General features: G+C 33.5%; 1 protein-coding gene across 26 annotated transcripts in view; it reads right to left on the bottom strand.

Annotated features, from left to right (window-relative positions):
* The window catches only part of Slmap (sarcolemma associated protein), a 158,253-nt gene that overhangs the window by 49,472 nt on the left and 85,390 nt on the right, over positions 1-23,391 (bottom strand). For 9 of the 26 annotated variants that reach the window (XM_071618915.1, XM_071618973.1, XM_071618928.1 and 6 more), the window contains exons 5-14: positions 23,281-23,317; positions 20,977-21,039; positions 17,792-17,887; positions 16,552-16,623; positions 15,628-15,768; positions 13,371-13,508; positions 11,536-11,704; positions 11,396-11,446; positions 10,699-10,749; positions 6,090-6,152 (exon numbers count right to left, since the gene is read on the bottom strand). In XM_071618915.1, the coding sequence (XP_071475016.1) occupies positions 6,090-6,152; positions 10,699-10,749; positions 11,396-11,446; positions 11,536-11,704; positions 13,371-13,508; positions 15,628-15,768; positions 16,552-16,623; positions 17,792-17,887; positions 20,977-21,039; positions 23,281-23,317 (881 nt within the window). The remainder of the gene's footprint in view (positions 1-6,089; positions 6,153-10,698; positions 10,750-11,395; positions 11,447-11,535; positions 11,705-13,370; positions 13,509-15,627; positions 15,769-16,551; positions 16,624-17,791; positions 17,888-20,976; positions 21,040-23,280; positions 23,318-23,391) is intronic. The other 17 variants (XM_071618992.1, XM_071619011.1, XM_071618994.1 and 14 more) reach the window with 5 other exon arrangements.

Here is a 23,391-nt window from a genome sequence, read left to right as displayed (position 1 = left end):
CATTTGAGAACTATCACCTAAGCATTTAGTTTAGTCCGAGAATAAGTGATAGAGTTACAAAAACTGTTAAATCTTCCTAAAAACTAATCAAAAGAGAACCAAGCTTATTTCTTCGTTGAAAGAAATAAATTATGTCCTATGTTACCACTGAGCACAAAATAAAAATGAAGAATAAGACAAACAATGACCTCAAAGAAAGCACAGGTGTGCCAAGATTGGATTGAATTCTTAAAGCGAAAGACCCATTTTCCTCACATGACAGCTACAACTAATTGAAATGTTAAAGCAGAATATAAACTCAAATAGCATGGCCTACGTCATACTGATGTTAGTTACTGATGTTAGTTTCCTAAGGACCCCAAACAATCTGGTGGAATAGAAGAGTAGGTAAATATAAAAGAACTAGATAATCTGCTGCTATAACTGCCAACTTTAAAATATTTCTAAATCTCACAGTTGGCTTTCAAAAAATAATGTTATAACTAGGCCATCAAAGCAATGTGCTTGAGACTAAATTTTAAGAAGGTATGCATATGGTAATTTAAATCTCTAGATTATGAGAAAATGTTGTTTTAACATGAACAATAAAAAGTTAGATAGCCAGGCACATGCCTATAGTCACGTATGCCTGTAATCCCAGTGACTTGGGAGGCTGACGTAGGAGGACTGCAAATTTGAGGCAAGCCTGAGCAACTTAGTCAGGCGCTGTCTCAAAAATTAAAAAAAAAAAAAAAAAAATTAAAGAAAGGGCTGGGGATATAGTTCACTGGTTAAGTACCCTGGTACTGGCAAGGGTGAGAGTGATAGGGAAGACAGATCAACCGTCTTTACTGTCAGACGATGGAGAGTTAAAAAAAAAAAAAAGGAAAACAGGTTATTTTGACAAAAAAGCTACTAACACCTCTCCATGATCCCACCTACCCACATATTTTCTACCTACTACCTAACAAGTATTTCTGTGTGCCAGGCATTATAGAGCACTTAGTAAATACAATCTCAGTTAATTTTTAAAATAATCCTCTGAGGTAGGTATTACCACCCCATTTTGTAAATGAGAGAATGGAGGTTAATTTGCCCAGAATCACTGCCAGGGAGAGGCCAAATCAGGATTCACATGAAAATCCAATTCTAATCATCATAAATAGAAATGAGCAAAAGTTACCAAAAAGATTATTAAAAGACAAATATGGGGGCTGGGGCTATAGCTCAGTGGCAGAGTGCTTGCCTAGCATGTGTGAGGCACTGGTTCTATCCTTAGCATCACATAAAAATAAACAAATAAAAATAAAGACATTCTGTTCATCCACAACTACCAAAAAAAAAAAATTCCTTAAAAAAAGACAAATATGGTAAAGAAACTGATACTAGAACGAACATCATGATACAACAAAAGTAGAAAATTACAATTAATGTTCAACAGCAAGCCAGCAACTTCTCTACCTTCAGAAAGTAGCAATTCACAAGTAGAAATACAGCTTTAGGATTGCAAAGGAAAGGTTCTGTGTTACAATTACAATAATGCAGACCCTCACGAGTTTATACAATTCTGCAGAATAAAATTAGTTAATATAATTCTCTAATGTATCCTAGACTAGACAAACTAAGGACAAAGAAATAATAAATTAGCACCATCTAGTTTACACTCTGTTTCCTATACCAGGGACATAACCTAACATACATCAAGTGCCTTCCATTCTTTGCCATAAATTAACTGTTTTGGCTTAGAGAAATACATTTTTTTAAAAAAAGTTTAATAATCTGTTTCAAGGAGACTATGTAATCAGAATAATCCTGAGATTATTTAGAGAGGCTGACCTCATAGAGGGAAGAAAAGTAAACATTCAGTTACACAGCAACACTGATTCAATACATTCCTCCAAAGAAGGCAATTTCAGTGTGAGAGCAAAGCCCTAGCAGGAAGGAGGGAAGAAAAGAAGTATACAGAGATAGTGCCTATAATTTCAAAATGAGGTGGGGAGCAAGGAGAGAATTTTTTGAAAATTAGGGGACAGCCCAGTAAGACACGAAACGTTAAGATAATTCAATTTTTAACTAATAATAACAAAAACAGTAAACATGGATTAAGAATACAAAGGCGTGGGGCTGAGGGTGTGGCTCTAGCGCTCTAGACTGGCATGCGTGCGGCCCGAGTTCAATCCTCAGCACCACATACAAACAAAGATGTTGTGTCTGCCAAAAACTAAAAACAAATAAATATTTAAAAAAATATTCTCTCTCTCTCTCACTCTCACTCTCTCTTTAAAAAAAAAAAAAAGAATACAAAGGCGTGAGGTTCACTTCAGGAGAATTGCTAAATCCACTATCAAGAGGAAGATACTTTGGGGGAAGGGGAAAGTTTGTCTCTAAAAGATAGACTTCAGAGGAAAGTTTCTCTGGTGCCCAGCAGAAATGCCTCTCCCTTCATCAGGACAGACAACAGCAAGAGAAATCAAAGTGTCAGGCAACAGTTCAGAGAAAGATGACTTTTACTATGCCTAAAAGAGATGGAAGATCTCCATGGCCTTGTATTTTCTACCTTTCACCTGTCAATTTTTTGCTCAGTATGTAAGTCAATCAAGTGCAAGAGTTCATGGACATGTAGAAGCAGACTGAGAAGTGCACAATTTGTTGGCTCAGAAATCATTGTTAACAGAATACAAAAGTCTCAATGTATCCATTAAGTTAATACAGTAAACCTGAAATAATTAAAATGCGCAGGGAACGTTGAGTGTGGAGTTCTGACTAAACCAAACTCATGTTCTGAATCCTAGAAAAAAATATTGTTAAAAAATTTGAGCAAGTTTTACTTAAGTTACTTTTTAATTCTAGATTTATGCTATGAATCTCTTTTTATACAGAATACTACTTTATGGTTAGGGAATTGTGCAAAACTTTTTTTTTTTAGAGAGAGAGAGAGAATTTTTTATATATATATTTTTTTAGGTGGACACAACATCTTTGTTTGTATGTGGTGCTGAGGATCGAACCCGGACCGCATGCATGCCAGGCGAGCGCGCTACCGCTTGAGCCACATCCCCAGCCCAAAACATTTAAATTCCAAACTCCTTCTCTTTGATTAAGAACTTTAGGTCAAAAGAAGCATTTTTTTTTTAAATCATCTGTTTTACCATTAAAGGAAAACAAGTCTGAAATGTGTCCCAATTCATTTATTTTCCACAAAATCAAGTTGTCCTTTTATGGAGAACAATTATGTTCTCTTACACACATAAACTAAAAAAATGTATCAATACAATAAAGATAAACATAAAGGATCCAAAGGAAGCCAGGTGTGGTGGCACATGCCTGTAATCCCAGCAGCTGGGGAGGCTGAGACTGGAGGATCTCAGGTTCAAAGCCAGACTCAGCAACTTAGTGAGGCTATTAGCAACCTAGAGAGGCCCTGTCTCAAAATAAAAAATAAAAAGAGCTGGGATGTGGCTCAGTGGTTAAGTGCCCTTGGGTTCAATCTCTGGTACAAAACAAGACAAAAAACAACAACAACAACAACAAACCCAAAACCCACCCCCCGCCCCAAAAAAAAGGAAGTGACTTATCTGCTTTCTAATTTTTAAAGCACAAGGTGAATTTATTCTATATAAGCACTAGTAAATAATGAAGGCAAAGTATTTAACTTTGCTTTTTTCAAGACTGAAAGGAACTGAGAATCTTAAGTACTACAGTATAATGAATTTATACTTTATGATCAAGATCATAAAACAGTTTATGATGCTTATCAATGAAAATAACAGCAAAAAACCCCCCCAAAAGTCTGGGTAGGCTTGTCAATAAATACTCCAAAATTGTTTTAAAAGTGCTGAGGGTAAGTTCACCTGAGTATGATGTTTGCTGAATTTGCCTTGTTTGTGATAATACTCATTAAAGTCAACAATTTCTACAATGGCAGCTTGTCATAAAATAATGAAATGTTCCTTCTGATAATAAACTGAGCAAGAACTAACCTATACTATTTTAACTCTGGCTAAACAGATTTAAGGAACTGAACAAATTTAGAAAATTTTGAGATACAAGTAGAATCATCATTAACCAAATGATTGCTACTTGCTACTTGAAATTCAAACCAAACATTTCATAACTAGGCTTTACCCTAGTTATATTAGCTTATGGTCTAAACTTTCACTGTTTTTTTTCGGGGGAAAGTACCAGGGATTGAACTCAGAAGCACTCAAACACTGAGCCACATCTGCAGCCCTATTTTATATTTTATTTAGAGACAGGGTCTCATTGAATTGCTTAGCACCTCACTTTTGCTGAGGCTGGCTTTGAACTTATGATCCTTCTGCTTTAGCCTCCCCAGCCACTGGGATTACAGGTGTGTGCCACCGCTCTGGCTTAAATTTTTATTGTTGGTACTCAGAAATCCAATGGATTCAGATACCTAGGAATGCCTATATTTCATTTTTTCTCATCTTTGGTCCATACTTTGTAAACAGGAATGGGATTTTATATGGATTTTTTTCTATGTACCACGTTTAATATTTTCCCATGCAATTACATAGTTCTTATAAACATAATTTTATAAGCTGGTCAAGTACTCTAATTGAGAGGATTTATTATAATTTACCTAACTTTTGTGCGCTCACTTATGTTTATTTAGCCCATTTCCCCCCATAACTATGATTCAATAAAAATCTGAAACATCTTTTGCTTTATTTAAAATAAACATTGTTCTGCATTAAAACAACAGATATTTTTGTAATATTACTTTGAATGAAATGTTTAACAACAAATTATAGATTAAATTTTTTTTTCTTAAATAATCAAGTGATAAAAATAAAGGCTAGTGACCTTTTCTTGTCACTAAAGTGAAAGAAGGATTTCTGCAAATTGCAACTCAGTAAAACATTCCTGTGACAATTCTCTTATTTTGGGGGGCTCAAAATATAAACTTTAAAAGTTCAAAATAAAAATAACTTATCCAAGAATCATCACATGTAATAAAAGTATAAAGTTTTTCTTCTAAAAAAGTTTATATTTTAGATTATATACTTTTTTCCTGGTTTCAAAGGATACCAATTATTTTGCCCCAAATCAATGTACTGTTTTTGAATAAAGTGAGATTTTTGTAATTAGAAGATAATAAAAAGATGCACCAATCTTTGCTTTATGAATACTGTTTGAAAGAACAAAAGAAATGCCACATTGACTAAATAAATTGCCTCAAAATAATATTAAACTTACATTTAATATTATAATATTTAAGACTGACAAAATCAGAGCTCTTCTAAAAACATTTAATGAAATTTCTCACTTCCTTAAATACTCTAAGGAGTATAATTCTTGATCTATTGAACTCATGTCTGCTGTTTATATCAGTTGTGACCTTTATAATTCTCAAATCCTCCTAAAATCGTAGATGGATGTGCATAAAAATTTGGAAAACCATTCATTTCAAAGAGAACAGGAAGAGAAAAGTGCTTGAGAGTGTTTGCACAAGAGGAAAAAGCATATACATTATCAGCAATTTTTCACTATATATGTGGCAATCTGCTTGTCACTAATAAAAGAATACCACTCCCCTGAGCTCTTTCTACAAGTTTTTATTTGAGACAGGGGCTTGCTCAGATGCTGAGGCTGGCCTCGAATTTGTGATTCTCCTGCCTCAGCCTCCTGAGCTGCGTGGGATTATAGGCGCATGCCACTGTGCCCAGCCCAAACTGAATAACTTTTTAAGGCTTCATTTAAGAACCTCAAAATTCAAATCGTGATTGAACTACAACTTAAAATAGATTATGGTTACCATCTCTTTATTAAGTATTCACATAAAAGGCTGAGGTGTTTGAAAGTCCTTTTATTTCTGTACAGTAATGATGGCACATTAACAAGTTTTAAATTTCGTCTTTTTTTTTGTATGTGACTAATGTAAAATGCTCTGTGAAGGCTGATACAATAGGAATATGTTTCTCAAAAAAACAAAAACAGAAACAGTCTGAAAAGGTTCACTGCTGTCTAAAGTTGGCTTTGTGTACTTCTGCTATAATAAACATATCAAGATCCTCATTATTACTCTCACTTTTCAACTTCAGTCCCTGACTTTATTAAAATCAATGTGAAAAATACTCTGTACTCACTCTGGCATTCTATGAATTGATGAATAAAAGTGCAGTCCCCGCCACTCTTTGAAAGCAAGTGCTCTAATGAAGAAAGAAACACCTTTAAGGATATAGTTTGCTGCTGTCTTTGAAAACTAACAGCAAAGACAGGAAAACAAAAATGTATCAACATGGGTAACTCTGAGTAGGATTACTAAAAGTTGAATACACATTTTAATATTACAAGCAAACATATTTTGGAATTAAATGACTGAAAATAGTGATTTTATAACTATTAATTTATCCCCTGAATAGTGAGCTTTTAAAGGTGCAGTTTTTATCCAAAGAGCTCAAAAAACAAACAAACAAACAAAAACCCCAAAACAAAACACCAGACTAAAACAAAACCTCCAAACCAAAACAACAAAAAAATATCGAAACATACTGCCTTAAACAGCTTCTCCCACTTTGAAATATACCTTTCTCCTGTAACCCCAGCTACTCAGGAGGCTGAGACAGGAGGATCAAAAGAGTGCAAGGCTAGCCTGGATAACTTAGAGATGTTGCCTCAAATTTAAAAAGGGCTAGGGATATAGCACAGTGTTAGAGCACTTGCAATCCCCAGCACCACACATACGTGTATACACACACACACACACACACACACACACACACACAGAGAGATAAATAAAATAACCCTTTCTCTATGAAAACTTCAGTATTAAAAATTATATTTCAATATGGTGTGAAATGTGTGAAAGCATTAAAATCTTCAAAAAAGGACGCATAAGTCAGCACCACTCTCACTATAAAACCCTCCTTTCTCTTCTCTATCTCAGCCTACTTTACCTCTTTAATTATCTCAACTCTGCACGATGGTGCCTCACTCTCTCAACATCCTTCCTGTTAGTTGCCTTCATTACCTCTATTCTCAAATTTATTATTCTTTATCTAGTTACAGAGCACTCCACTTTACAGTAACCATGAAAAACATGAAGAAAAAAAGTCTGATATAACCTCACGTTTTAGAAAGATCAACACATGACTTGGTTACAACATAATACTGAGATACACATCATAAACATGCTAACTGCTACAGAAATTTAAAATTTTAAAAATTTAAACAATTTATCAATCAGAGCCAACTAAAGCAAAAAAGGAGCCCTTAGTAAAACAGCAACTACAAAGATAAAAAACTGTTTTACATAAATTCTTTCTAAGCTATGATACTTTCAAAACTCAAACTACATTACATCATGTTAAACATCAAAACTCACCTGGAACCAAATTTTAACCTAACTAAAGGATTCTATGAAACTTATCTGAAGCCAAAATTCAGAACAATATCAAAAGACTCAAATTACTGAAGTAGGATATCCCAACCATATCTTGACCAGATAAACATCAACCTTTTATCCACTCTGATTTTAACATCTGAACATGATACTAAAATGTTTATCATACACTTGTTTAGATAAATTCTAGAATTAATATAGATACATACATATCCCTTCTACAAAGGCATCTCTTAAACATTTAAGAAAAGTGTCTTACAGATAGTATACATAAAGCTTTTATATTATGACACTTTTAATATTCTATTACTTAAATTCAGGCCTTTTGGAAATCACTCTGCCAAAGCTACAAAAATGTTTGCCACTGATAATCCAAAAGGAAGTAGATATTTATTGGTGAGAAAAGGGGTCTTTATGATATTAAACAGTGTTGTAGGAATGTAAACAAGACAAATATGGAAATGTAAAGTAGAAAACCACTCTACTTAAAATGAGTTTTATTTATACATGTGAGTTTCCTATGGATTTTAATGTTTTATGCCTATGTTTTCCAATACTACAGTCACTAGCCAGACATGCTATTGAGCCTTTCAAATGTGGCTAGTTAGAATTGAGATGTGCTTGTATGTATAAAACAAAGAGATGATGAATTCAACTAGTAAGAAAAAAGTAATGTTCAAGGTTTCAATAATAATCTTTGAAAACTGGTTACATGTTAAAATAACATTTTGGATATTGTGGGTTAAATAAAATATATTATTAAAATTTGTTTACCTGCTTCTTTTTATATTTTTAATGTGGCAACCAGAAAAATTTAAATCATATATGTGGCTCTAATTATATTTCTTTTAGATTGCATTATTTAATACTCTTTAAGAGATGTTCAAATTATAATTATTAAATAAAATACAAAAAATAGCACAAAACCTGTGCTTTTAACAGCTCCATTATATTTAATTTCAAAAATTGCAGTTTGCTAGAAGAAATATTAATTTTAACATATTCAGACATTTTTGAAATATTTTTTTATAACCCTTCTTGGTGTTCTACTGCTTATAGAATAATTTTAGTTAAAAACTCGTAATATTATGGTTCTAGATTTTTGTAATATTGGAGCGCTTGGTAATTGGTTTGTATTAAATGACAAGTGATTCAGAATGTTACTGGTAACCCATCTCAAAAGTTCACTATGTAAATCTGGTGTGATGAAGGTTTTGTGTTTATTCAGAAATTTACTACTTAGCTTTTTTTTTAAAAAAAAAATTTTTTTAGTTGTAGTTGAACACAATACCTTTATTTATTTATTCACTTATATTTTTCTTAGTTGTAGTTAGACACAATATCTATTTTTATGTGGAGCTGAGGATCGAACCCAGCACCTCACACGTGCTAGGTGAGCACTCTATAGCTGAGCCACAACCCCAGCCCTACTTAGCATCTTTTAAAATATCCTATTAGTCTCTCTCCACATTACTCAATTTATTATCGCCAAAAACCAAATATACCAATAAGGAAAAAATACTTATAGCACAAAGTTACCTTTAAATATCTAAAATATCTTATTTAATCTTGAATAAAGGAATCCACAATATTCTATAATATAAAAACATTCTACTATTCCCAAATCAGTTGGAACTGGCAAAAACTTCATGCAGTAATCTGACAAATATAAATAGTAAAAAGATGGTTCTGTGTATATAAAAGAATTCTCTCAATTGAAGAAAGAGGAGGTTTTCAGTTTAGGTTAATACTAATGCTATGAACAAATACACATTCAAGTCAAAAGAGTGAGGGACTGATTTAAAAGTGTACATACCAGAAAGAAAAATAAACAAAATAATAACAGAAAATACAAAATCATTTAAGGAAGACAAAGTTTTAGAAGAAAAGGATTAATTCATTTTACATCAGTTTGCTAAGTTTATTAAATGAAAAGTAACAAGTAGTTTTTGTGCAATGAATATAAACTACACCTTTAAAAATTCTCAAATTGAAACTCATTCAAATTGGAATTTTTAAAATTGATGCATTTTACAAAAATAAAGAGAATAGTCAAATAGCAATTGTTAAAGAAACTTTTTCTTAATTGAGAGTTCCAAAATCCATTATAAACACAATATTATTAGGTCTTGACCTTGCAGCTCACATATACATGATCACCTGAGCCTATTTTGCTAGTTCTTGATTAAAAACAAGCCAAACAAACAAAACAAAAATAAACCACTTCCCAGCTTTACCAGAATTTGATTGTTGCTCAAGAACTATAAAGATATCCCCTGATATATGGAAAAACTATTTAATGGAGTTTAAATATTTTATAGAAGTTTTGGTATGAACCTCGATATCTTCCACTAATTTTTATATAAAAATTGAGATGAGAGGCACATAGTGATATCAGTATACACAAGAAAATAGTTTTATTTCTTTGGTACTCTAAGTATCTAGTGCAGAATTTGGCAAAGCTGACACTCAATCAACGTTGGATGAAAGGGGAAGTGTAAAAGGTGAAAAGTTATCTTCAAGACTAAAAGATTATAGAAGCCATTGAGCAAAAAGTAGTCCATGTAGTAACAGTAAAATCAATATCTAGTGGCTTTAAGTTATGGGCAAGAGAACATCTATGCTGTCTAGAAGAAAGGGTCACAACCCAAAAACTAATAAAATAATTTTTTTCTGATGGCAGAATAACTGACCTCATTTCCTCTATCCAATAAAACAGATGGAAAAAAGAAAGCAATTTCTACATGTCCAAGGCACAATGGGCTTTTAAATAAACTCACACATTAAAAACAGGGGACCAGCTGGGTATAATGGCACATGCCTGTAATCCTAGCAGCTAGGGAGGCTGAGACAGGATAATTGTGAGTTCAAAGCCAGCCTCAGCAAAAAGCAAGGTGCTAAGCAACTCAGTGAGACTCTGTCTGTAAATAAAATACAAATAGGGTTGGAGAGTGGCTCAGTGCTCAAGTGTCCCTGAGTTCAATCCCCAGTACTCTCCCCAAAAGATGGGGGGCCAAAAACAAAGCTTGATGAAACAAAATGATAGTCTAGCTCTCTAAAAATTACATTGGGAGAAAAACAGTTATACTAAGTCAAGTCATTGCTAATGTTAAACTTTATAATTTTTATCATTTAATGGAAATTTCCATATAACAAAGGATATCTAATAATAGATCATGGCACAAGTCTTAGAAAATAAAGGGAACCCTGATTTTAAATGATAGAATTCAATAATGTGTGAGCGGTATGTTTTGCATTCCAAACAGTTAAAACTTTAAAACCCTGAATTTCCTATTCTGCTTAAACAGTAAAAGGTTATCATGAAAGAAAAATATTTAAGTTTTTTACACTACCTTTTTCTGTGCTCCCATTTATTTTAGGTAAGAAGTCATCAACTTGTATCCCTAGGATTAAGACAGTATATCATTGCCTGATCAGAGAAAGTAATGTTTTAAGTATTACACTTGGTCTGAAGTGTAACCATGGCATTTTGTATTCCTATTCACATTAAGACTATTATATAAAAGACTTTATATTTATTTTTACAAGAAGGGTTCAACATGCTATTTTTTCCATTAATTCAGGCTTAGTGGCCTTCCAATGAACCTCAAAAGAAAAAGGATTCTACTGTTCATGGATTTAAGTAGAACATCTCAGATGCAGAAATTTCATTTATCTCAAGGACTAAACAATGGTGCCCACTGGTGGCAATCCAGCATATTTAAAAAAATTTTTTTCTTTTTTTTTTTTTTTAAATATATATATTTTTTAAGTTGTAGATGGACACAATACCTTTACTTTATTTGTTTTTACTTTTATGTGGCGCCGAGGATCGAACCCAGTGCCTCACGCATGCTAGGCAAGCGCTCTACCACTGAGCCACCACCCAGGCCCCTTAAAAAGAAATTTTCTAAGAGTGTAGCTATTTTATACCTAATATGTAAAACACCACTTACAGAAAATAAGAACCTAATATGAAATAATAAACAAAGTCAAAAGTTTAATAATGACAAAATTTAGCTTGAAACAGGAAATTTGGATGATACCTACCTAAGCTGCTGCATTCTTTAAGAGTTTTCTCCTGAAGATGTTCTAACCGTACTGTAAATAAAAGTCCAAGAAAAAGATATTTCACAGACAAAAAGAAAAAAAAAATCAAATCAAAAGAATTTTTATATTAGCTAACTTACCTTGTAAAGCTGTTAGCCTTTCATTGGTGAAATCATTATCAGCTTGCAAAGCTTCTATTTTTGCCTGGAGCTCCTGTTCTTTTTCTTCCATTTCATCTATTTTATGTTGTAATTCTTTCTTCTCAGCTTGTCCCTTCTGTTGGATCTCTTCTTGTCTTCCTTCTGCTACCTGTTGAGGAAGAAGAAGATTTAAATCTGATGCTGTTTTAAGAGGCCTAAGCCAGCACTGCCTTTATTCAACTTCTAAGGAATGTATACAAAATTTCAGATTGTATTTATAATGCCAATTTTTCTTTTTTTAAAAAATATTTTTATTTTGTTTATTTATTTTTATGTGGTGCTGAGAATCAAACCCAGTGCATCACATGTAGCCATTTTTTCTAAACCAGCAAAGAAAATAAAGACAAAGACCTAATGTCAAAAGTGATCTGCATTGGGTTCACTCCTCCATAATAACACCTAAAAGAAAACCTTGTAGCAAGCAAGCAGTTTTATTACATCTAGAGATAAAGGGTCAAAATGAAACTATTTTAAAATGTTTTTGATAGTGCTAGGGATTAGACCCATGGGGCTCACACATGCTAGGCAGGTAATCTACCACTGAGCTACATCCTTAACCCCAAAACACCACAATTTTAATGTGGGAAGTAATATGTTCCCCTAAAATTATTATTGTTTTAATTTTTAAGTTCTAAAATACAATTTATTCTGAAATTTTAAACAAAATCATACTTTGATAAAGGGATGATGGTATAAGTCTTTTTTAAAAAGATTTCCTTTTAACAAGACCAATCTTTATAACCATCACAGCCTATTTAGGCACAGTGATACACACATGTAATCCTAGCTACCTGGAACACTGAGACAGGAGGACCACAAGTTTGAGGTCAGCCTGGGTAACCTAGCAAGACCTCATCTCAAAATGAAAAAGGCTGAGAATGTAGCTCAGTAGTAATGGTGTTTGCATAGCATACACACACAAGGCCTTGGGTTCAATCCACAGAAAGAAGAATGGAATAAAAATAGAACTACCATGGGTAAACCAACCACACAGAAGACATATGCATTGGTCTTCTCTAATAAATTCATATCTTCCAGGCATTCAATTCATGGTTTGAATTATAATAATATGGGTCTTCACTAACTCGGTTATAAGAATTTATTTATTCATTTACAGTACTGGGGACTGAACCCAGTACACTTTACCACTGAGTTACATCTCCAGTCCTTTTTATTTTTTATATTTGAGACAATGTTTTGTTAAGTTGCCCAGACTGGCCTTGAACTTGAGATCCTCTTGCCTCAGACTCCCAAGAGCCTGGTTCAGATATAAGATTTCAAAGGACCAACTAGACATTACTCTATGATGTGATCTCTCCTTATCCTAAATGTGCCACAGCTATAAGGAATGGCAGTGGAAGCAGAATCAACTCCATCCCTAAAGGCTAACAGCAATCAAGCAGATTATTCTAAGATTCATCTGGGCTTATTCCAGTACTAAATAGTTGGGCTTTATCTTTGGAATGGGATAAAAATAAACAGTTTCAGGGTGAACAAAACAAAACCCTGAATATCTTAGGTTTTGTTGATTCTCATTTACTTCCTCTTCTATATCAAAAGATGCCAATTGTGAGGCAGTGACTCAAATTCCTCCAGAGGAAATATATTAGCTTTTACAGGCTTTCAATTATCTCTGGTCATTGAGATTGAACTAAATAGAATAGAAGTACCTTATTTTACAACAACTATTCATCAATATCTAAACAATATCTAAAACTACCCAGTATGGTAGAGATTATTAGCTTAACATGCTTTTAGATTGAATAAATACATACCTTTAATTTATCAGATAAATCTTTAATCTCATTAACTGCTCCATTATATTTATTGGCTAATTCTCTTAATTCTTCCTGAGTCCGCTCATTCATTTCTTTCAGGTGGGTACATTCATCTTCAGTATTACTCAGACTTCGCTGAAATTCAAATTCACAGACAATTTATTTTGAATAAATGTTCATTTATTATTTAGTATTCCTTCTAAATTCAATTTGTAAAAAGTATAACTCCATGGGCTATTCTAAATCAACACATTTCCTGAACTTTATATAAAGCTGACTTAAATAACATAAGGATTTAAATTTATATACTAAAACAATAATAAGATTTTAAAAAAATGTTGGGGGTATAGGGGACACTGTAATTACACCTTTTTTTGTACTGGGGATTTAACCCAGAGGTGCTAAACCACTGAGCTACATCCCCAGCCCTTTTTATTTATTATTTTGAGGCAGGGTCTCACTAGTTTGCTTACAGCCTCACTAAACTGCTGAGGCTGGCTTCAAACCCACAGTCCTCCTGCCTCAACCTCCTGAACTACTGGAGTTATAGGCATGTGTTACTGTACTCAGCTAATCACACTTTTAAAAGGTCAACAGCTGTGACTTTTAGACTTGAAAATACTTTAAGCCTGTTGACTCTTTTTTATTTTGGTACCAAGGATTGAACTCAGGGGAACTCAAGGATTGAACTCAGCCACTGAGGCACATTTCCAGCACCCCCCACCTTTTTTGTATTTTATTTAGAGACAGGGTCTCACTGAGTTTCTTAGGATCTCACTAAGTTGCTGAGGCTGGACTTGAACTCCTGCCTCAGTCTCCTAAGCCACCAGGATTACAGATCCTCTTGCCTTGGTCTCCTAAGCCACCAGGATTACAGGGGTGTGTACACTGTGCCTGGCTAAGTCTGTTGATTCTTAAAGTATGTTTAGTAATATGCAGCAATTAACACCAAAAAGAGAAGACAGCTAGCAACTGTAAATAAATTAAATAAAAATGAATTAGGCGCTCTGGGATAAGGTCACTATAGAAATTATCGCTTTCTAAGGATATGTTACTATTTAGTTTAAGATGGACATTTTAACCAATATGAGGGACAGATAATTTCTGTGTTAATTATAACACACAATAATAAGACCCATATTACAAATTAGGGTTTTCCCCCTAATGCAGTGATAAAAAAGTATATATACTTTATATATGCATATATGTATACGTATATACACACACACACATATATACATATGTATAGACATACACACTGTTTTGGTTTTTTTTTAAACCCATGGTTCTACCAGTGATCTGCACTCCCAGCCCTGAGAATCACATTTTGATCTCTCCTAAAAGACCCAGAAAGGGCCTTGGAGAGTTTCCCTTTGAGCTTCTAAAGTATAAGACAATTTTCCTCTCTAAAGGACAGGTAAAGTAAGAACATGTATGTTCTTGGTCTTACAGTGACCAAGAAAAAAAAGCAAAATCTATGCCAAGAAATCAATTCCCTAAAACATCAAGGTCCATTATAGAGAGGCTGAATCCTCATCAGAGTGCAAACAGTAAGATTCCCTGGTTAGGCTTTTTTGTTTGTTTGTATCAAGGATTGAACCACTAAGCCACATTCCCAACCTTTTAAAATATTTTTTACTTAGAGACAGGATTTTCCTTAATAAATTGCTGAGGCTGGCTTTGAGCTTGCGATCATCCTTTCTCAATCTCCCAAACTGCTGGGATTATAGGTGTGTACGACTGCACCCAGCTGGTTAGGCTTTATTTCCTTAGCCACTGACTAGGGACCATAAGCACCAGAACTCACATGATTATACTGAGAATTCCTATCAATGTAAGCAGCATACATGTTCTTTCCCATTTGAGAGACTGAAAATATTTCCTAGCTACATAATAATACCTATGTTTAAAGGGCCCTGGAATTTTTAAAGTAAAAACAAACAAACAAACAAACACAAAAATAATACTACTACTTGGCATTTAAAAAAATTAGCTAATTAATTTGTTCTAACTAGATACACATGACAGCAGAATGCATTTTGATTCACAGTACACAAATGGAGCACAATTTTTCATTTTTCCGGTTATACATGAAGTAGAGTCACCCATTAGTGCCATCATACACATATACGTACCTAGGGTAATGATATTCATCTCATTCCACCATCTTTCCTATCCCTATGCTCCCTCCCTTCCCCTTCCTCCCCTTTGCCCTATCTAAAGTTACCACGTGGTATTTTTAAAATTGAAATACCTCAACTTCTGAAAGTTTTCTAACCACTTCAATTTTCTCCTGAAGAACCCGCCTCAGGGACTCTTTGGCTGTTGTCTCATAATTGTGTTTATCCTCCTGTAATGCTATAAGTTCCTTCCGTAAACTATCTTCTGTCTGATTCTAGAATAAAAAAAAAAATTTACAATTATAGCAAAATTATTTTTTTAAAAGCTTCTACTATTTGAAAAAGCTGTACACATTATGATGCTCTTTAAATTTTGTGTTATACCGCCAAACAGAAACAATGCTGGCCCTGTATTAAATGAAGTATATTTAAAAGTCGCATCAGTAAATTATGCGTTGACAAATATGTTAATTCCTGCTTCCAATAGAAAAAAAAAGGCAATTGAGAATTTTTCTTAAATATGTAAAATTAATTATTCTTACATTTGTGATATTCTCTGCAAGTCACCATATTGACATTGTAGGAAAAAATAATTACCTTCAAAAGCACCAAGTATTTTGAGGCAAATGTATTATCTTCTGATAAAAAAACACATTATTATCCATGAAGTTTTGGCAAAAAAAAACAACAACCAACATACACACACACACACACACACACACACACACCCTAAATTAAACCAAATATCTAGATCAAAATACTAATTTATGGAGTGTACAGGAGCTAGAAAAATATTTAAATAACAACATAAATTGAGACAAATTCGAGAGGGCAAATGACCCAGTTTTTGCAACAGACATCAACTGCAATAGAAAAGACAGTTGTTGACATTCATCACACAATTCCTTCTACTTACATGTATGTTTGATATTTCTCATGACAAAAGAATGTTGAAAATGTACAAAAGTTTTAGCATATAGTCAAAATAACAAAAAATAAATAAAAAAAATAATAAAAAACCCATGTATTCTTCTTTATGTAACAGATTAAATACCTACTTTGGAGCATGCCTGTAATTGGTTTCCCATAACTTCTAACCGTGATAAGAGTCTATCTTCATCTATTAAAGCCTGTTGAAGAAAAATTAAATATAAATAAAATTCCAGAGTAACAAAAAAACAACCTATATATCAAAAAGGTCGACAGCCATCAAAATAAATAAAATTATAAAACTGATCAACAACCACTGTAAATGCTAACTTTTTAACACTTTGATTTGCTACCCCCCCAGTGCCCCTGCACTGTCCTAGGGACTGAACTCAGGTGTGTTCTCTACCACTGAGCTACATCCCCAGCCTTTTTATTTTATTTTTTTAATTTATGTATTTTTGGTACTGGTATCAGGAACTGAATCTAGGGTGCTTAACTACTGAGCCACATCTTTATATTTTATTTTGAGACAGGATCTTGCTAAGTTGCTTAGAGACTCACTAAGTTGCTGAGGCTGGTTTTGAACATTCAATCCTCTTGCCTCAGCCTCCTGAGCTGCTGGGATTACAGATGTATGCCATTGCTCCTGGCCCCCAGCACTTTTGTGTGTGTGTGTGTGGTGCTCGAACCCAGAGCCTTGTGCGTGTAAGGCAAGTACTCTACCAACTGAGTTATATCCCCAGCCCTTTTTAATATTTTATTTTGAGGCAGGGTCTCGCTAAATTGTTTAGGGCCTAAATTGCTGAGGCTAGCCTCAAATTTGCAAATCTTCTTGCCTCAGCCTCCAAAGTCACTGGGTTTAAAGGCTGGCACCACCACACTTGGCCAGAACTTTTTATTTTGAGACAGTCTTACTAGGTTAATAGTGAATTTTTGATCCTTCTACCTCAGGCTCCGAAATCACTTGTATTCCAAGTATGTATTCCATGCACCTGGCATAATACCTATTCTTTAGTTAGGAAATAACTCTCCCCTCTTTTTTTTGGTGGTACTGGGGATTGAACCCAGGGTCATGCACATAATAGGCAAGCGCTCTATTATTAAGCTACATGGGCAGCCCTCTTTATTTTTTAAAAAAATATCTTTTTAGTTGTAGAATGTCACAATATCTATGTTTTATTTATTTTTACATGGTGCTGAGGATCAAAGTCAGGGCCTCACATGTGCTGGGCAAGCACTTTACCACTAAGCTACACCTCAGTGCTCCCTTTCCTTTGTTTATTACAAAATTTTAATTTTGATTCATCCAACACCTATGAAATATTAAGTTGTTTAAATGCTTCTTGAACATAAAGGCTACTGGAATACCTGCCAACTGGTATCTGAAGCCTCTTGGGTGATGGCCAGTAGCCGCTGAAGTGTGGCTAACTTCTGTTCCAACATCTGTTCCCGATGTAAGGCCTCCTAATATTATAAAAATCACAAAAGAGATTCTAATAAACTCATCATGATTCCTTTGAAGAATAATCAATTTTCTGTACCCTTCTGAATATAGTCTTATAACCCCTTGACATATTTCAAAGTATTTAAAATTTAATAACCCTTTTAAATATATATGTACCACATTGTTTTAGCTTTATCTGTTAGGCTCTAAGTTAGAAGTACTCTTGTTCCAACTTCCCCCCACAACAGAACACGTCACTTACTTATTTTTGTTTTGTTTTTCCTAATTTGGAAAATGAGTTGTAAAACACGTAGACTCTAAAAAGCTAACAAATCTTGTAGGTTTGCATTACACACACATACACACCCACAAATGTGCATATACTTCAGAACAAATTTGTCACAAACTAAGAAAAAATAATCTGACCAACAAAGATTACTTTACAATGGTTTAACTGCACAATATATCTAAATAATAGCTTCACATTTTCCCGTTTAACCATGTTATTAAATATAAATATATGTGTATTTAAAGAGAGTATTTACAAACATAATCTACTGCATTTTCAGGTGTTCTGGTCTTTTCCCTAACGACATGTCACTGAGCAGGAATTAATACCCCAAATAAACTGCATCCACCAAATATTGGTTCCATGCAATCAAGAGGCCAAGGAATTATATTTGGCAGCTCCAAGAAATATTTTACAAAGAAAGATATTGGTGAGCAAAGTCTGATCTCTAGGTGACTTGTAACATTTGATAGCTGTTAATAAGGTCAGTCTCCTTCACTAGAAGTCAAGGTGAAATGCTCACAGGATTGTTTTGATTTTGGCACGTTTAGACCTTCTATTACTGTCATTATACAAAGAACATGTACTATCCTACTGGCTTTGAGTCACCTCAATAGAAAAATGTACACTTTAAACATAGTATTTGACGTTTAAAGCAATATATTGCTCTTTATATCCTTGATAAATAATGATTATGAGAAATCTTGCCTAATCAGAATATAAGTACTTTGTTTTAAAAATCATACCACCTCAGAATCCATACTAAAACTGCATACATTTTTTTTTTTTTGAGAGAGAGAGAGAGAGAGAGAGAGAATGAATTTCTTAATATTTATTTTTCAGTTTTCGGTGGACACAACATCTTTATTTTATTTTTATGTGATGCTGAGGATCGAACCCAGCGCCGCGTGCATGCCAGGCGAGTGTGTTACCGCTTGAGCTGCATCCCCAGCCCCAAAACTGTACACATTTAAAAGAGATTATTTGCCATGTTTAAGCTCCTAAAACATTCATAATACCCAGGAAATTAAAGAGACATAAAATGTTTTACTAAAAAACAAAATCTACCTCCACTAGATGGTGTAATTTCACCACTTATCCTTCAATTCCATTAGTTTCTTAATTCTGAACCACATTAACAGAAATATAGTATTTCCAGGAATGGTCTTTTTAGTTCTATGGCATAAAATGCATCTATTCCAGCTTTTATTCAAAAGGTTCACAATTTACATTAGAACTTCAGCAGTTCAATAAGAATGTATACAGAAAAGACTGTGGGGTGTGATTTAAACAAGTTCAAAGTGGATGTTCAAAGAACAGACAAAAAGTCGAAAAGACTCTGAGTCAGGGCATTAAAGTCCCAGTCTATGGTGGCTATTAACAACACGAGATAGTTTCAGAAAATATAAATATATTAATATATTTCTCATAAAAAATAAGTGTACACCAAATTAATCTCAGTTTTCTTCTACCTCTAATAAGGACACCTAAATCAATTAAGGTGCCTTCCTATTGAATGGTAAATGACTACTGACATTTATGGCATACATTCTATGTGCCAGGCACTGTTCTAAGTGCTTTATGTGTATTAATTACATATTTTTCACAATTTGGTGAGGTAGTATTGTTCTACCCTTTTCCGAGCTGCAGAAAATGAGGCCCAAAGGTTTTAAACAACTTTCTTGATCAAATCAGAAATTAAAGTCAGGGATGGAATCTAGAGAATCTGATTAGAGTACAATGTGCAAAAATATTTTCTATGCACCAGTACGTTATCCCTGATGTAAGATAAGATCTAACTAATTCATTCATTATTTTCTGATCATTTTTACAGATGTGTACGTTCTTAACTGAGATGGAACTGCTCTCAGTCATTGAGTCCTGTAAATAAATGTAGGAATCCAAGATCACTTGAATAATTCTATAATTTTAAACAAAAGACAACTGAAAGCCTACACATGTAAAATAACTCACCCAAAGATACAGAATTAACTGAGTAGCAGAACCAAGAAAAAGACTTCAATCTCTAAACTCCTAATCAAGAGTTTTCCTTAACTATTCTCTCACCACAATCCAGCCCAAATCTACATAAACCAGGAAAAAAAAAAAAAAAAACACTTGTTGGCTTTTTAAAGATTTGAATTACTCTTTAAATATGACATTAACTGCTTCAGGAGACCATTCCAAGTATCTGCTTTATCAATAAATCTTTCTATGTATCCAGTAGCACAGTATAGAAGATTCAGAGGTCTGACTATCCAATCACTATAAACACAGACTAGGTTCAAATCCTAGATGTATCCATTACTAGATGTTTGATACTATGTAAGTTATTAAATCTTCCTGTCTCTCAGTTACTCCATCTGTAAAAGTGGGAATAAAATATGTGCATCATAGGACTGCTGTAAAGATTAAATGACTTACTATAGGTAAAGTGCTAAGAATGGAACTTAGGGTACAATAGTGTTATATAATTATGCGATATTAACATTATTAAGCATCCCAAAATATAATGATATTATTATTTAGCAGGTCTAATTTTATTTAAAAGCCATCTATAGATTAAAAAAACTGTTTTGGAACTTCCTCATATTGAAGAAAAAAATCTTATACAGAAGCTTATGTTCTCTGTATTTAACAATTGACTTCTTTTTTCTTCATAAGACTATTTTTAATCCTTTGTTCTTCTTTGAAAAGATATTTCTTTTGTACTTGTATCTAGCCAACACTTTTTATCCTCTATCTGCATACCGGCAAAATAAAATCTAAGTTGTTTAATGGTACTTCTAAAGACTAAGAATTTTCAAAGTTTACTTTTACCTGTAGATACTGAGAAAGCTGGAATAATTCCTGAGAATACATACTTGGAGTGTTAGCAGCAACCTAGAAAAAGAAGTCAAAGTGTCAACAGTCACAAAAAAAACTTCATAAAAGAAATTAAAGACAGAAGAAAAAAGAAAAAGAAAAACAAAACAAAATTAAGACCAATTTCTTGAAATGTCTATTTAAATATGCACATAAATTTATTTTTCAAATTAACTGATTTCCTTAGTGGTACAACAAGTGCTACTCATGAAAACACTCCTTGATAAGCTGAATCACAAATTTATAGTATAAAGGCCATCCAGTATTTTCTTAATCCAGATAAACCTCCTAAATCCAGAGATCCACATATTTTCCCTTTAAGATTCATCATTAAATAGTTCTTCAATATGTCAACTCACAATTCATTTAGAAGTAACCATCTTCAAGATGTTATTTGAAGTAGGGAGGGCAACATAAAATCTATCAATGTTCAATGGTCAGGGGTAATAAAAATAGTTTTTTAAAAATATTTTTTCGTGGGCTGGGGATGTGGCTCAAGCGGTAGCGCGCTTGCCTGGCATGCGTGCGGCCCGGGTTCAATCCTCAGCACCACATACAAACAAAGATGTTGTGTCTGCCGAAAACTAAAAAATAAATATTAAAAATTCTCTCTCTCTCTCTCTCTCTCTCTCTCCCTCCCTCTCTCACTCTATCTTTAAAAAAATATATATATATATATTTTTTTTTTCGTTGAAGATAGATACAATATCTTTATCTTATTCATTTATTTTTATGTGGTGCTGAGGATTGAACCCAGTGCCTCATATGTGTGTGTGAGACAAGTGCTCTGCCACTGAGCCACAATCCCAGCCAGACCTGTCTTTCTTTTCTTTTTTTTTTTTTTTTTTCTCCTTTCAACTATAAATACACTTTCTGGAAAAGATGGAAAATAATGGTGTTTAGTCTTGTTTTTTGTTTTTGCAGTACTGGGATTGAACCCAGAGCCTCTTGTATGCCAGGCAAGCACTCTATCACTGAGCTACATCCCCAGCCCTAATAATGGTGCTTAAACACTACAAATCAGTCAAATTGTTTAGAATCCAAGACTATTAGAAGAGGCACTTTCTAGAAGAGTTTTTCAAGGCTGTGAAATATATATACTTTTTTTTTTTTTTTTTTTTTTGATGGTGGTGGTACTGGGGATTGAACCCAGAGGTGATTTTCCACTGAGCTACATCTTTAGCCCTTCCTCACTAAGTTACTAAGCCTGGCCTCAAACTTGTGATTTTTCTACCTCAGCCTCCTAAATTGCTGGGATTATAGGCGAGCACTACTGCACGGCCTAGAAAGGCTGTGGAAATAGAATCATGGCATAAAAAAAAATTAAAAAAAAAAAAAAAGAAGAGCACTTAATTGGTTGCTATAATATCTACCCACATCCTCAACACTAATAAGCACTGTGTTATTTGATTACCATATTATTCCTCATTAAGCACAGAAAGTATATTTTTATTAATATGATACTAAAAGAGTTGGCATTATTTTTTTAAAGTTAGTCCTAGATCAGTAAGACCATTATTTACTTCTGAAATAATTTTTGGCATTGCAGAAGTTGATTAACCTCTTTTTAATTCTAATAAAGGAATCTAAGAGACCACTTCAGTCTGAGGTAGGCATTTGCTCTTCACTCAAATGGAAGAAAAGATGCAAAATATTTCCCCAAATAGTTTAATTATTGCACTAAGAAAATAACATCCACATTAATGTTAAATGATGAAAAAGATGTTTTGTTTGGGGTTTTGTTTGTTGGTTTTTATGCTCTTTACCAATGACAGCACTATCTCTTGACAGAAAAAAGAATGTTTTTGTAGCAAGCAATTACTACAGTTTCTAATCAAACTGTGTTAAAACTGACCTTCAAAGATAATAAAGGAATAATTTCTGTAAATTCATATTTCTGTGCTACTTTCCTGTAGGGGTAATATTTTGAGTAAACTAAACTGGGTTGATGCTTCAACAAATTTCTAGAAAGAACTGATTCAGGATAAAAAGTAAAAGCTAACATTTCTTACCTTTGGCTAAGAGCAAAACAGGTATTCCTAGTCTACACAGTCAATAGTTTACTCAAAATTATAAGACTTTTTTTCCAAAAAAACATTCATTCTAAATTCTCCAGATACTAAAGATTAGAAGATCAAATTAACTGTATAGTTATATGCACTTCACATATTTTGTTGTAAAATAAATTCTAGGTAGAGCATATTAAAAACAAACATTTTAAGAGCACAGTTTAGGAAAAAATAATCATTAGCAACTTACTTTGTCAACAGGACTTGGTAATGGAGCATGGATGACACTGAAATGTAAAATTTAGAATTTTTATCTAATTTCCTGACAACAGAGGAAACACAGCATGATAGAACCAGAATA

This window comes from Marmota flaviventris, chromosome 1, assembly GCF_047511675.1.
Source record: "Marmota flaviventris isolate mMarFla1 chromosome 1, mMarFla1.hap1, whole genome shotgun sequence".
In the NCBI taxonomy this organism is placed as follows: Eukaryota; Metazoa; Chordata; class Mammalia; order Rodentia; family Sciuridae; genus Marmota; species Marmota flaviventris.
The sequence above is the reverse complement of the archived record's forward strand: the minus strand, read 5'-3'. Positions and strand labels throughout refer to the sequence as shown.